This window comes from Corvus moneduloides, chromosome 15 (assembly GCF_009650955.1).
Source record: "Corvus moneduloides isolate bCorMon1 chromosome 15, bCorMon1.pri, whole genome shotgun sequence".
Lineage (NCBI taxonomy): Eukaryota > Metazoa > Chordata > Aves > Passeriformes > Corvidae > Corvus > Corvus moneduloides.
This window is the reverse complement of record NC_045490.1, coordinates 7559555-7573135: the sequence shown is the minus strand read 5'-3', so window position 1 is coordinate 7573135 and position 13581 is coordinate 7559555. Positions and strand designations below refer to the sequence as shown.

Here is a 13581-nt window from a genome sequence, read left to right as displayed (position 1 = left end):
AAGCAAACAGCAAGATATCGCTGCACACTTCTGTAAAAAAAAACCCTATTCATTTAAGAGCTGCAGCACTTACTGGTTGTGTCATATCGCACTTGTACAACTTTGGCTGTGATGATAATAATGTCCCTTCCTGCTTCCATTCCTGTGTATCCACAAGTAAATGTACGTGCCAGGTTTGATACTCTAGTGGCTTGGAAAATTATTTAGTCCCTCTCTGTTAAATCTGCATGTTTGAACTAGGAACGGATGCAGAGTTAGAAACACGCTTTACTTTTCTAGAATGCCACTCTCTCTCAACGAAATGTTTTAATTGTAACTAAGGCACTACTGTAAACTACATGAAAATTACTAGGAAAACTATATCCCTTGGTTTCAGTTTAGGATTTTATGAAATTATTTAACTGGCTGAGATTTTCACATCATAAATGTGTTTGAGCTTTAATTAAAAGAATTACCGATAACATTTCCTACTGTATCTGGCTGCTGAAAAAACGCGTATATGATGTTTTTCTTTCAGATTTACTTTGGTTCAAAAGCATACTGTTGAGTTCAATCAACTAGCAATGGCAAACTCAGAAGGTTCAGAGGCTATGCTGAACAGAGTTATGACAAAAGATAACATTGGAGTTGCTGTTCTATTAGAACTGCGAAAGGAATTGATAGAAATGTCCTGTAAGTCCCATTTCATTAATTTTTTAATAGATGGTATTTTGTAAATGAAAAAACAATTACTTTTGTTATAGTAAACAAGAGAAACTAGGTTCTGCAGGTGAATTTGGCTTTGCAGATTGTATGTTCAGACAATTTTATTTCAAAAGAGGATTTTGGGGAAGAGTCATATTGCTTAAATGCTGAAGTGGTTTTTTTTTTTTCCCCACTTGCATTTTTTAAGGAAAGAAAAGATGTAAATACTTGAGTTTGAGTGATTTTGTTGTCTGGTTTTGGTTTTGTTTTTTTTTTTCTTAAAATTATGTACAAGTATCAAAGAATCAGGTGGTGTTAGTTGTGTGTTTCTGGATCATGTACCTGCATCATTTTAACTTATTTTCTTTACTGTCATGCTTATACAACCTGTTTGTTCTGCCCTGTCATTCTTAATTTAGGAAATGTAAATTGGCTTTGTAAGTATCACAGTGGGAACCTACTCAACCCGTGTTAATATTTATCCAAATGATATTTTATTAATTCAGATTGTAACAAACAAGCCTTTCAAGAAACAGTTCTACCAAGAGAGGTAACTTAGAATGTGGATAACTTAGAATTCAGAGCTCGCTGCCTAATAAGATATGAACAGAGCCTGTTTGCTATCACAGCCTGAGGAAAGCTGCTGTAATTTTTTAGAACAACGCTGTTTGCCTGTAATTAGAATTATCTGTTACTTATGTTAATTCTCAGTGAATACAAAAGCATTACATGTAACAGATAGTCTGTTACTGGTCTTGAATGTGAAATATAATTCCTAGTGCTTTATATCAACTAAAATGCTTGTTAAATGTAAGAGGAGTTATCTGACCCTCTTCATTCAAATGGTATTAACCCTCTTGAAGTCATACTGGTATTTTATTTTTTTGTCCCCTCAAACATTTTGTTTAAATTTCTGTAGTAGTGTTTTCTGTTGCTGACTGATTTTAAATAAATAACTGATTTTAAATTTTAGCTGGAAAGCCACATCTTGGGATGGAAAAGCAGCTAGTTCTTGTAGCTAATGCACATATGCATTGGGACCCAGATTATTCTGATGTGAAGCTGGTTCAGACTATGATGTTCCTGTCTGAGGTAAAGAACATTATTGATAAAGCTTCTCGTAGTCTCAAACCTGGTGTTTCGGGAGAACTTGGAACCATTCCACTTGTACTGTGTGCAGATCTCAATTCTCTACCAGACTCTGGTAAGAGTTCTATTTCTTATTCTTTAGACTGTTTCAAGTGTGTAACAATTTAAGTTTTTCAACTTAGAGAATGCATTGTTTGATAATATAAGCTCTAGAGGTACCAAGGGGAGAGAAGGGAGAGAAGATAGAACTGTTGTGTTTGTGAGTGACCTTACTGCCTGTGTTCTAGTATAGCTGTGTCTGATCTTTCAGAAGCATTTCTACTGTGACTTTTTTTCCTCTTTGTTCTTGTATTTTAAAATATCTTCCAAAAATAACTGAAAACATGAATTTGTTGCTGATAATTGGGTTTTCTTAACTTTTAAGCACGAAAAGATAATTTTTTACCTTTAAATTTGCTACCATACAAATAATTTTCTGTGATGTTTTAGAATTTCTAAATTTCAATACATCCCCTTCAGAAGCTCTTTACTAACATGGAACTTTGTTTCTTGACTTGGTGACAACTTTATAAAGTGCAAGAAAAGAAAACATTCAGTGCCTGCCACCTTGGCTTTCTCAGGTCCCAGCTGAAGTGCTGTACTCAAGAGCCATCCTTCCTTCTTACTGCTGGTTGTTCAACATAATAATCTCCATTCCTGGTCCCCTTCCTTCTGGCCTCATCTTGGCAGCTCTTAACATCTCTTAGGGTTTTAAGGAGCAGTTACTGCTCAGCAGTAAAGGGAATGTGATTCTTTTTGATCCCAGGAAGGCCAGTATCAGTAGTGGTGATTGCAATCACCAGTTCATGTGCCTGGTTGTGTTTTCAGAACAACTAACTGCTTCTTTTACCTTCCAGAACTTTAACACAGCTGTTCTGAAGTTGAGGCACAATCATAGTTTTATGACACAAATCTAATCAATTTGGCTTTGCTGCCTCTTGGAAGTTAACTTCTTTGGAAGCAGTGTTTCAGAAGTTGGCTTTTTTGCAACACTTCAGCTGAAGAACATTGAATGGCGGGACCTGAGCATAGAAGCAAGAAGAGGCAGCCAATAACTAGCATTGACAGAATTTTACTTCAGATTTTTTTTCATCTTCGCTTTCCCAATCTATTCCTTATTAACCTTCTCTTTTTTTCTAATCAAAGCATGTCTCTTTGTTCTGGGTGACATTTGCTCTTGATATACATATACATTGCCCTGCAGTATTTTATAAGAGCTACTGTTGATTGTACTGTGTATTGTTAAGGTTTTGCTTATACAAAGCTTAAAGTTACATGCCTCACTTCAAGTACCTACACACACTTACTTGCTGAATGCTTGTTAATACCTTCTTGTTTGTAATGTGTCTCCTCACAGGTGTTGTTGAGTACTTGAGCACTGGTGGAGTGGAAACAAACCACAAAGATTTTAAGGAACTGAGATACAATGAAAGTCTTACTAACTTCAGCTGTAATGGAAAGAATGGGACAACAAATGGAAGAATTACACATGGTTTCAAGTTGAAGAGTGCCTATGAGAATGGTCTAATGCCTTACACAAATTACACATTCGACTTCAAGGTAAGGACTTGCTTATATTTTGGAAAAAAATTCCGTATTCAAGTGTAACTAATATGATTTGATCTATGAAGTTGTTATATAAGTTAATCTCTATGAAGTTGTTATATAAGTTAATCTGTGTAGTTAAATTCACCAAGTTTATACTTAAAACATAGCAAACTAGAATGCTCAACACTTCAGTCTCCTAGAAACCATCTTACTCTTTTTAGTAACTTACACTAGCTTTGCAAGAATTGGGGTGCTCTTAACCTTCCCTGTAAACAGTAAGAGTTTATGTTTTAATACTCCAAGCTAAAGGACAGGGGCACTTAAGGTGTCAACTGCAAGGAAATAATCCATGGTGCTTCTGGAAAGTTCTCAGTTTTTTGTTGCCCAGGGAAAACAAAGATTTTTTTTTTTTTTTCTTTAAAATCAGGTAAATGTGATTTGAAGCTCTGTAGGAGGTTGGAAATTGAAACCCACAGAAGCATAGGGGAAATAATAAAGGGTGGCCTTTTCTTTTGTTTTCCTAATCTATACTGAGCATCCCATGGGATATAGGAAGAAGAAATCTCCTGAATTGATGATGTGCTTTAGAGAAGGAATGGGATATTTCATTACTCATAACACTGAGCTCACCTCTTGTTTGGAAGAATAACTTGGGACAAGAATAAATTACTAACAATAATCTTTTTTCCTCTCTTGTTTTAGGGTATTATTGATTACATCTTCTACTCTAAACCTCAGCTAAACATACTTGGCATTCTTGGACCTTTGGATCATCATTGGTTAATAGAGAACAATATAAGTGGTTGTCCACATCCACTCATCCCTTCTGACCACTTCTCACTTTTTGCACAACTGGAGCTTTTGCTGCCTTTCCTGCCTCCTGTAAATGGAATCCATCTCCCTGGCAGGAGGTAGTCAAATACATTTTAGAGGGCAACCTCAATCTAACTTGTACAATTGTAAAATCTGAATATAGAGGAGTGAGGTATGGCCAACAGGGATTTTTTTTCTTAATAATCTTAATCTTAAATCTAATTATTTGCTAAAGACATAGTAAAAGCCAGGTGCTATCAACAGACACAATTCTGAGCCCAATATACTTTGTATACTGTTCCACAGCGATTGGTGCATTTGCACCTTTCTTTAATACGTTACGATTAACCTTCCTGTTTCTTTTCTCCAACGTGACATTTTCATGCCTTGAAATAGGGAATTGTTATACAGTGTATTCTCTTTGCACAGTTATCTGTAGCACTACTTTTTTGAGGCCAGTAGGAACATCCACAGAACATTCTCCGTACTTCACTCCCTCCTTTTTCAGACTTGTTTGTAAAATATAGAATTTGAATTTAGCCTTTATTGATTGTATATGAACAACAGAAAACCTGATTTATGAGATTTTGTACTTTAAAAAAAAAAAGAAAAATCAGATTTGGAAAATGATTGTATTGTAAACTAAGGCTAAATTTTTATCTGTTTTCATGTGTTATAAAGGCCAGCGTGTAAAAGAGGTTGTCACAGGTTTTCTCTGCTAATGATTTGCACTGTTAGGGTTTCGTTAGCCCTTTTATACTACTTTTTAAGTTCAATTGAGAACATTGCTTTCAAAATCCAAACCTATAAAATCTTAATATCTAACAGAGATAACTAAATACATTCTATTTCTGATAAAAAAAAAAAAAGAGGCATAGAGTTCTCACAGGACAGATAAGCTGAGCAGTGAATATAAGTAGACCTGTATGGATTGAAAGTTATTACTGATGTGTGTACACTCAGACATTTTTCTCATCTCTAACTTTTGAAGTAAAATCTAGGGATACTTGTGTACAGCTTCTTCATTTCTGTTTTAAATATTTGTCCTATCTCCACTGTGCCTGCTTAAATTTGTTCTCAACTAGCACTGCCTGTGCATGCAGAGAGATCCTGTGCATCCTCTTTTATTTTTTTAAATAATGTTAACACTTGTGAAAATTTTATGAAGATACTTTTGTATAAGCTGTGGCATCTTTTTTCCTTTGTGAAGCATTGAATATCACACTTTGGAACATGTTCAGGTTATGGGTACACAGTTTCTAGCTTCTAATGCCCATGCACTGCTTCTTTCAGTGTCATTGCACAGTGCCGTTTTTCCCACTAAGAGTTACTATCATGTGGATTCTCTTTCGTTTGTGTGTTCCTCAGTTTCTGAAAGTATAATTCCTTGAAGATAAAAACCTAGCCCTACATTTTCTATTAATGAAGCAGTGTAAAATAAATGCATTTTCAATACAGGTCCCAAAGACAATTCTTCAGATCATGTTTTAAAGTGACCAAGTTTTATTTTAAAGTGTCAAGCAAGACCGAAGTTACAGTGTACCCTCAGTGCCATTTGTGTCATGAAGCCAAGTATGTAACAGCTTACAAGTTTAACTTGTCTATTTGTATCCTAAAAGGGAGAATTCATCATCTCCTTAAACTAATACAACTTGAATAATCAAATGTAAAAAAAAAAAAAAAAAAAAATTAATAATGGAGATTAGAGCTTGGTCTTAAACAGCTTTTGTTTCAGCTGCGGGCAGGGAAGCAAAAGGACACTGAGCATTAAGAGAAAACTTTCTAAATATTGTGAATTTTTTATATATAAGAGAGTGAATTGGTAATAATGATTCAAAATTTTATTGAAAAGTAGTCAGCACACAAGTGTGCTCAAACCGTTCTGTTTTAAGCTCAAAGTAAAAATTACAAACAGTTCGGATGTGTAAAATGTACATTTTAAAATTTCAATATGAGGAATTTTGATCTTGAATCCTTGTCTGGGACCTGATCTCTTGGGGTTATCTTGTTTTGGTTTTAGTTGTAAAAACACCAAACATGTCCAGTTTATAATCAGTACATTGAAATGCTGGTAGTATTGCTGTAGTAGATTTAATGCGTAGTGTTATTTTTTTTCTGTTTGTTTTTTGGGGTTTTTTTGTAAAGTGTGAATAAAAGGTGTTTTACTCATGTTTCCTTAATGATGTCTTGGTAATGTACATCATGACAATTTCCAGTAATGATAAGCCAATTTAGCTTGTCAGACTAAGCAAACTATTTTTCTTTTCTGATATCTGGATTGTGTAAGGAGTCCAGAAAACTTTACAGAAGGGGAAGGGAAGCACGCACTCATTTTGTATTTTTTTAGAGGGGGATAATTTACTTTAATAGATGCTGGAGCTTGAGTGCACTTGTTAGATTCTAAAGGTTTGAGCTTTATCCAGTATGTGTTCTCCTCTATTGCTTAGTCTTAAAAAATATTTGAATTTATGACAGCATGTGAAAATATGGCCCCTTGTGCTTTTGGAGACACAACTGTTCCTGCTTAGTCACCTTATGGTCTAAGGGTCCATTTGAATAACCATTTCCTCCAGCTTTTTTAGTAGTCCACCCAGTCCTGATTGAAAACCCTCTGAATCCATTGAAGGCACTCCTTTGACTTCACTGGGTTTTAACTGGACTGCAGCTGTGACTCGGGGGCTGAAGGAAGGAAGGAGAAATGTTTTGAAAATAGGGAAAGACCAGATGGCACCAAAACAGAGCTGAGATAAACTTTGTCAAACAATCTTTCAAAGAAAATACATTCTTGTGTCAAACAAATCTAACTCAAAAGTCTCAATTTCCAGCTATAACATAGAATAAGGCAATAAACCGTGTCTTCACAAAATCAAAATGTTTGCTTCATAGTTTTTAACATGAAATGGTTATTTGCAATATTTTTATTCGAGGTGGTTTTGGGTGTTGCCATAATGTACCTTCAGTGTTCTTGTTGTAAAAGCACATATAGCAAAAAGTCACAGAACATCCTTGGGGTTAAAAGGATTTATTTAGTTAAGACCAGGCTTTTTTCCACTTAAAGTACACTCTGCCGTATCTTTTCTAGTTTTATTTACATTTACCAAGAATTCTGGGTTTGAAAGTGTAAATTGAACTACACCTTTAACTAAAACAATTGTTTAGAGTACAAGACTAATACCACAAGTTACTGCTTTTAACATAACACAAGTAGGGGGGAAGAGCATATAAATTGGTGTGTGTTGTAATTATTTTGTCCTTTTAGCAGCTTTAAATTAAAGGTAAATTTGGCTAGCATTTGACTGAACTGATTTTAAGAACATTGTGTGCATCTTTGATATAACTTCAGCAATCTCTCAAGGTTGGTTTTTTTTTTAGAGCAGGCTTAGAAAATAGCTTATGCTTTGCTTTTTCAACCATGCAAAACCTGTATGAAAGACAAAATAATTGCAACACCATTGTGGGGGAGGGGGAAAAAGAAAACTAATTACACTGTAAAACTTTGAAAAGTTCAGTTAACCGCTTCAGTAGCAAAGCCTTTCTCATCCAGCCGGACACAGTATTTTTTAGTATGTTAACTGCTATTCTTTTCTTTTGGTTGCATAAATTTGTAACACTTAAGTGTCTTGGTATGTTTAAGTAGTGTCTAAAATAGAATACCTTAGTCTTTATTCACAGTACTTCTGTATAATGTGTAATGCACTGGACTAACTCTTGTTTACCATTCATGTAACAAAAACCAGCACATTATCTGCACTAAGCTCAAAGAATGTTGCATTTGTCTATAGGCAGCTCTTCAATAAGATAAATGGGAAACTGAATATGGTCTGATGGTAAACAAGGGCTTTTACTGTTCTCTTCAGTGGAACTTTCTTCTTGGTCAAATTTTAACTAGTTAGTATTATATTTATATACAGGGTCTTCTTTTTCTTTACCAATGTATTTTCCTACTCATAGCTGACCAATAAATCCAGTATCTGTTTGAAACCTTCTTGAAGTCTAATTCATATTTTAACTTGATTCCTGAAGCTCTTCCTCAAGAGTTACACATACAGCCAAAGTGAGTGAAGTGTGTCCAGGGTATAATGGAAGCAGAAGGAACTTGATAATCCCAGAAAGATCTTGCTGTACTTCCTGTTACTTTCTACATCTGCGCACCAGAAATCTGCTCGAGTCAGTTGGGTTTGGATTGCAGAGTGAGGGCATGATCAGTAATGCCTCCAGAGCTTGTGGAGAACTCTGTCCAAACTTACTCAGAGCTCAACCCCTTGTCTTCATAGCTGGCCATCCTCTGACCTTCCAGCTCAGTCTGTAAGGTCAGTTGTGCAGTGGTGGTTTTGTCTCGGTCCTGTACACCCCACTCCTTCCTTCCTCTTGCTACTCCAGAAGCACAAGTCTACTGACTTGGGGTCTGACAGCAGGAAGGGATTCAAATACTCCATTAATTTACTGTGGGAGGGGAACAAAGTGAAGACTTTTTGCATCTTCTTTTTCAGGAATGAGATTCAGCAAGCTCTTGCCATTGGTGTATTTTCATACCATGTTCCTTCTCTGCGGGTGCCTCTGTCTCAGTGTCTGTGTCAGGGTACAGCCTCACCACATCTGGTGTGATGTTCCCATCACTGGCAGCAGCAAACATGAGACTTGAGAGTGTGTGTGTGTGTGTAGCAATGAAGCACCCAAGACCTCTCCTGGCACTACTGCTCTCCTCAGAGCCCATGTTCAGTACGTTGGTGCTGCTTTGCTATGAAATAAATGATCTAGTTCAGCATTCCTGTAAATACCACAGGCCCCAGAATGTTCAGCTTGTTTGTAGGTTTGAAATGTGCTGTCTTGAAGCAGCTCTAAGTCCCCAGCACTGTGATGAGTCCATTGCAGGCCTAGCAATGATTTCTCTTTGGTTTTGTCTTGTGGGTGAGATGTTAATTCCCATCACATTTGCAGGATTGCCACTAGATGGTGTGGGAAACACAGGCTTCAGCTGCATACAGCCTGAACCTATTTCAGTGCCATGCACAGTGTGGCTTGTAGAATTGTTCTTAAGAATATTTGTGGAAATTCAGGCCCAGGGATGAACCTTTTCTAGTGGCAGCTGTTGGTTGGGTAACATCCATGCCAATTAATACTGGATTTATAAATCCAGCTGTCACGATGGGAATGAAAAGGACCTACTTGTTCGTCAGTGACAAAATCATTCACTAGAGCCTTCCCTTGCTGCATTAATGTACTTGATGTTATGTTTTCAGATGAGTACAGTTGTTATGTGGTTCCAGATTGGAGTTTACAAGCTCTTAAATAGTATCTGCAAACCTGCCATGTAAGTGTGGGGAGTGCTGTTTGTAGGGAAACTGCCAAAATTATCAGGGAGGCCAGTGTCCTTGTCAGAGAATATACAGAGAAAACAGCATCTCTCCCTCAAGGGCAAAGGACTGAGCTGAGCTTGTGTCCTGTCGTCCTCAGCCAGGTCAAAGAAATCTTGTCTTTCCTTAACTTGAAGTAAAATAACTGCAACTATCTTAATAGAATTGACTACACAATGTCTCTGGACAGACTCTGGTTACTGGTCCTTCATACCCCTTGTCCACTGGCTCGTCAGTGATAGAAAAAAGTTGGATTTGGGCCTTCTAGGGTGAGAATTTCCCAAATCAGAGCAGTTGATGGTGTGGCTTGCCTGTTCTACTGGTGCTGGTGAAGCAGAAGAACCTTAAAACCCGTGGAATTGAGCCGAAAGAGAAAGAGGAAGGGAGGAGAAACAGAAAAAGGTAAGTGGAAAGGACAAGATTATGCCAGGTACATGGAATGCTCTTTTGGGAAAAGCCACTAAAGGTGAGTGTTCTGGTTATTTTCTTGCTTTTCATCCTCCCTTCCTAACCCAAAGGCACTAATTGTTTGCTTTCTAAATGTTCCCTTGCTCTGTACGGAAAGCGGTAAATCTAATTAAGATAATTACAGGGATCTTTGGTACACTTGAATATTTTCTTATTCCAAAATAAGCCTAATGTTCCTGCAGATTATCAGTTTTTAAAATATAAGACTGTGTATTTTGGTTAAATCTTCCTGGTATATCGGTGGACAGTACTGATTTATTTTAAAAATGCTAGATGTTTATTTTAAAAAAGCACACACTACAGAAAATACAAACATACATACTCTCCTCCCAGGTTTTAGTGACCACAGAGATTTAAGTAACAGATCAGTTACTTGATGAGGCTATGCCTTTTTTCTTCTAGTTTAAGTTTTCTCTGCAGTTTTCTGGGCTGTGGCAACGTGCCAGGCTCCAGTGGCTTGTGAGAGTGCTTCATGGCCAGTGTAGTGGTGGGATGCTGGGAACCAAGCTCTTGCTACACTTGTGCACTCACATGGGTCATGGGGGTGCATGTGCTGCCAGCCATGGAGCAGCTGCTGCAGTTTCAGAAATATGAGTTACTGTGCAAAGGGAACCAATGGAGATACAGTGAATATTTGCCTTAGTTAATACCTCTGAAATCTGAGCTCCAGGGAAAACCTCATCCCACTCTACAACTCTCTGAAAGGAGGCTGTAGCCAGGTGGGGATTGGTCTCTTCTCTCAGGTAACAGGAGAAGAAGAAATGGTCTGTCAGAAAAGGTGTAGACTGGATATTAGGTTTCCCTAGAAAATGTCTTCATGGGAAGGATTGTCAAGCATTGGAACAGGCTTCCCAAGGAAGTGGTGAGTGGCTGTCCCTGGAGGGGTTTAAAAGACCTGTAGCTGTAGCACTTGGGGACATGGTGAGCTTCACAGTGCTGGGTTAATGGCTGGACAGTCTTCCAGTGCATAGTAACAACTACACCCAGTAAAAAGTCTACATGCATTGCCCATTGAGAGAAAATCAAATCAAACATGCTTATCCTTCAACTGCTCTTTGATTTTCAGTTTCTGACTTCACATATTTACGTATTTTCCTGCCCTTTGCAGTATCTTCAGTTGGTGTGTGAGGTAGCTGAAGGTTTTTAGTGCCTTAGCTGCCCTCTGAGAGGCTGTACCCCTGTGTTAGTGGGGGCTGTGCCTGCTAATGCTTGCAGGTAGTAAACTAGGAGTATTTCTAGTGTAAATTGAGGTAATAGGCTACAGGAAGGGTTGGGATTACCCTGTGTAACATTTTCTCCCTCAGGTGGAATCATTTATCCACATACCAGTGAGGGAAGAGGGAGATGAACAAAAAGTAGAAATTTGGGTCTTGGCCCAAGACAGCCAACAGGAAATTTTCCATTGACTTCACTGGGCTTTCACTGGGAAAACATAATCAGGAGTACAGAAAGATGAAGTTACCACATGTACATGTGGAACAGGCTGTCTTCCATGAGACCCGTCCTAACCCCCCAAAGCCCTGCAGAGGCAGCAGGGCAGTGTTTGACCTGTGGCACCCAACACAGGATTCACATTCCACTGAAGTGAGTTTGCATCTTTGCTGGGTCCAGTGCTGAGTCCCTGGCACAGCTGTACAATTTAATGAAGCTTTCAATTTGATGGTGTGAAAACTGAAGTTTCAACTTGTTACATCATCCTCAGGAGTCAGCCAGCCTTTCCCTTACATTTGTCCCTGTGTTACTCATGTCCTGTAGGAATGGGTGAAATGAATAAAGAACCACCTGGCACTGCAACACAAGTTCCTCTTTTACCTCTGTGATTCTTTGCTGGCTCTGAAAAATCTGTTTCTATATAATTACTTTTTTCTTACACGTTTGGCTAATCTTAGAAATCTTCTTCCCCTAAGTGGGAATGATTTCCATTCTACAGAAAGCAGAAATAACTCCAAAAGCCAGCAACTTGCTGAAGGTCCTGGGTGTCTGGGTGGTGGAGTAGGTCACACCTGCAGCTCGGACTCTGGGATTGGTTCTACTCCCTCTTGTCCTGCTGGTGAGAATCTCATCCCATGAGCTTGAGGGACTTAAGAAAGGGTAAAACTACTCTGCATTCAGGCAGATCAAATGGTCTGAGGAGGGTACAGAGCTATGGCCTTGCCCTACCTAGAGTTCCTCTCCACAGCAGGATGAGCAATGTGCCTTCAGTCTGTCAGGTGGGTTGGTTCCCTCCTGCCCCCAGGAAAAGGAATGCGTGTGGTGCAGTGCTTTGTTTTCACAGTGATTTTAAAAGTACTGTACTGCTGGTCTGGAACACTCTGTACAAGGTTCTGAGAGCAATGACTTCTTAAATATATCTGCAAAGGCCCTGATCCATAAAGATGCATAAGTCTGTGTTGTCTGTTGAAGTACAATGGAGCTGAGAGACCTTGGGAGCTCCTGTGGGTCAGGACATGAGTGCTTGTACCAGGAGCAGTAAAATCTAAGAGTCCAACTGTTTTATTGTGTTCCAAGCAAAAAACACTTTTCTTAAAAAACTCAAACGTGTGTGACAAACTGCCATGTAAATGTGGTGCTTGGTGAGAAAGGAAAGAATTTTAATAAAGGCTAATTACAGTGTTTGGTTTGATAGCTGGGACCTCACAGCCCCTACAGGTCTCGGAATCTGACAAAGTGGGTCAGGCCACATTAGCCATTGCTGTTCCTGGAAGAACAGGGAAAAGAGAAACAATAAAAACATTTTGAATTTCCTTTTGAAATTAAATTGCTAGAATTAGTATTAGATGCAACAAAATGTGGTGGGGTGGTTTGGGGAAGATTTGTTTCTTTGTCAATTTTGGCAACAAATACAAAAATGAGTGGCTTCAAACTGACAGAGGGCAGGGTTGGATTGGGTATTAGGAAGAAGTTCTTCCCTGTGAGGCCCTGGCACAGGTTGCCCAGAGAAGCTGGGCAGCTGTGGGTGCTCCATCCTTGGAAATATTCAAGTTCAGGCTGCATGGGGTTTGGAGCAACCTGGTATAGTGGAAGGTGTCCCTGCCCATGGCAAGGAGTTGGAACAAAATAATCTTTAAGGTCCAGACCATTCTAAGATACTATGAAAATTTTGAATACAATGGGCATCACCATTGTATTTTGCCAAGCCTAATGGGGTGATATTTAAATGCTGACATGTTTTCCTTTCTATCCTGTATCCTTTGCAATGGACTGTAGGAAGGAGGCTTCATCTTTGGGCACAGAATCCAAAGAGTTCTTCTACCTAGCTGAGATCACCGGGTAATTTTCTGTTGCCAGCATTAGCCTCAGCAAGACTTTTCTCTCAGAACCCTGTTGTTGAAGACAGTGAAATTTAATGAAGTGAACCGATGTGCTCGGAGCAGCTGCACTGCCCTTGCTGTCACATGCAGTGCCTTGTGCCTTCTGCCAATTGTGCCAGGAGCACTTTTACGTGTCAGAAAAATGTGCAGAGATTATGGATGTTTGTCAGCATCTTCCTACTGAAAAACAAAATGCTGGAAAAGGTTATACTGGGTGCCCCAGCCTCCACCTTCTACCTCCATGGCAGTTCCCACCTTGGAGCACCTGGTGCAGT

General features: G+C 38.6%; 1 protein-coding gene across 3 annotated transcripts in view; it reads left to right on the top strand.

The window, feature by feature from the left end:
• The window catches only part of CNOT6 (CCR4-NOT transcription complex subunit 6), a 32992-nt gene extending 24834 nt beyond the window's left edge, over window positions 1–8158 (top strand). For all 3 annotated transcript variants that reach the window (XM_032124676.1, XM_032124674.1, XM_032124675.1), the window contains exons 9-12: window positions 518–672; window positions 1658–1888; window positions 3170–3372; window positions 4063–8158. In XM_032124676.1, the coding sequence (XP_031980567.1) occupies window positions 518–672; window positions 1658–1888; window positions 3170–3372; window positions 4063–4275 (802 nt within the window). In that variant the 3' untranslated portion in view covers window positions 4276–8158. The remainder of the gene's footprint in view (window positions 1–517; window positions 673–1657; window positions 1889–3169; window positions 3373–4062) is intronic.
• Window positions 8159–13581: the final 5423 nt, after the last annotated feature.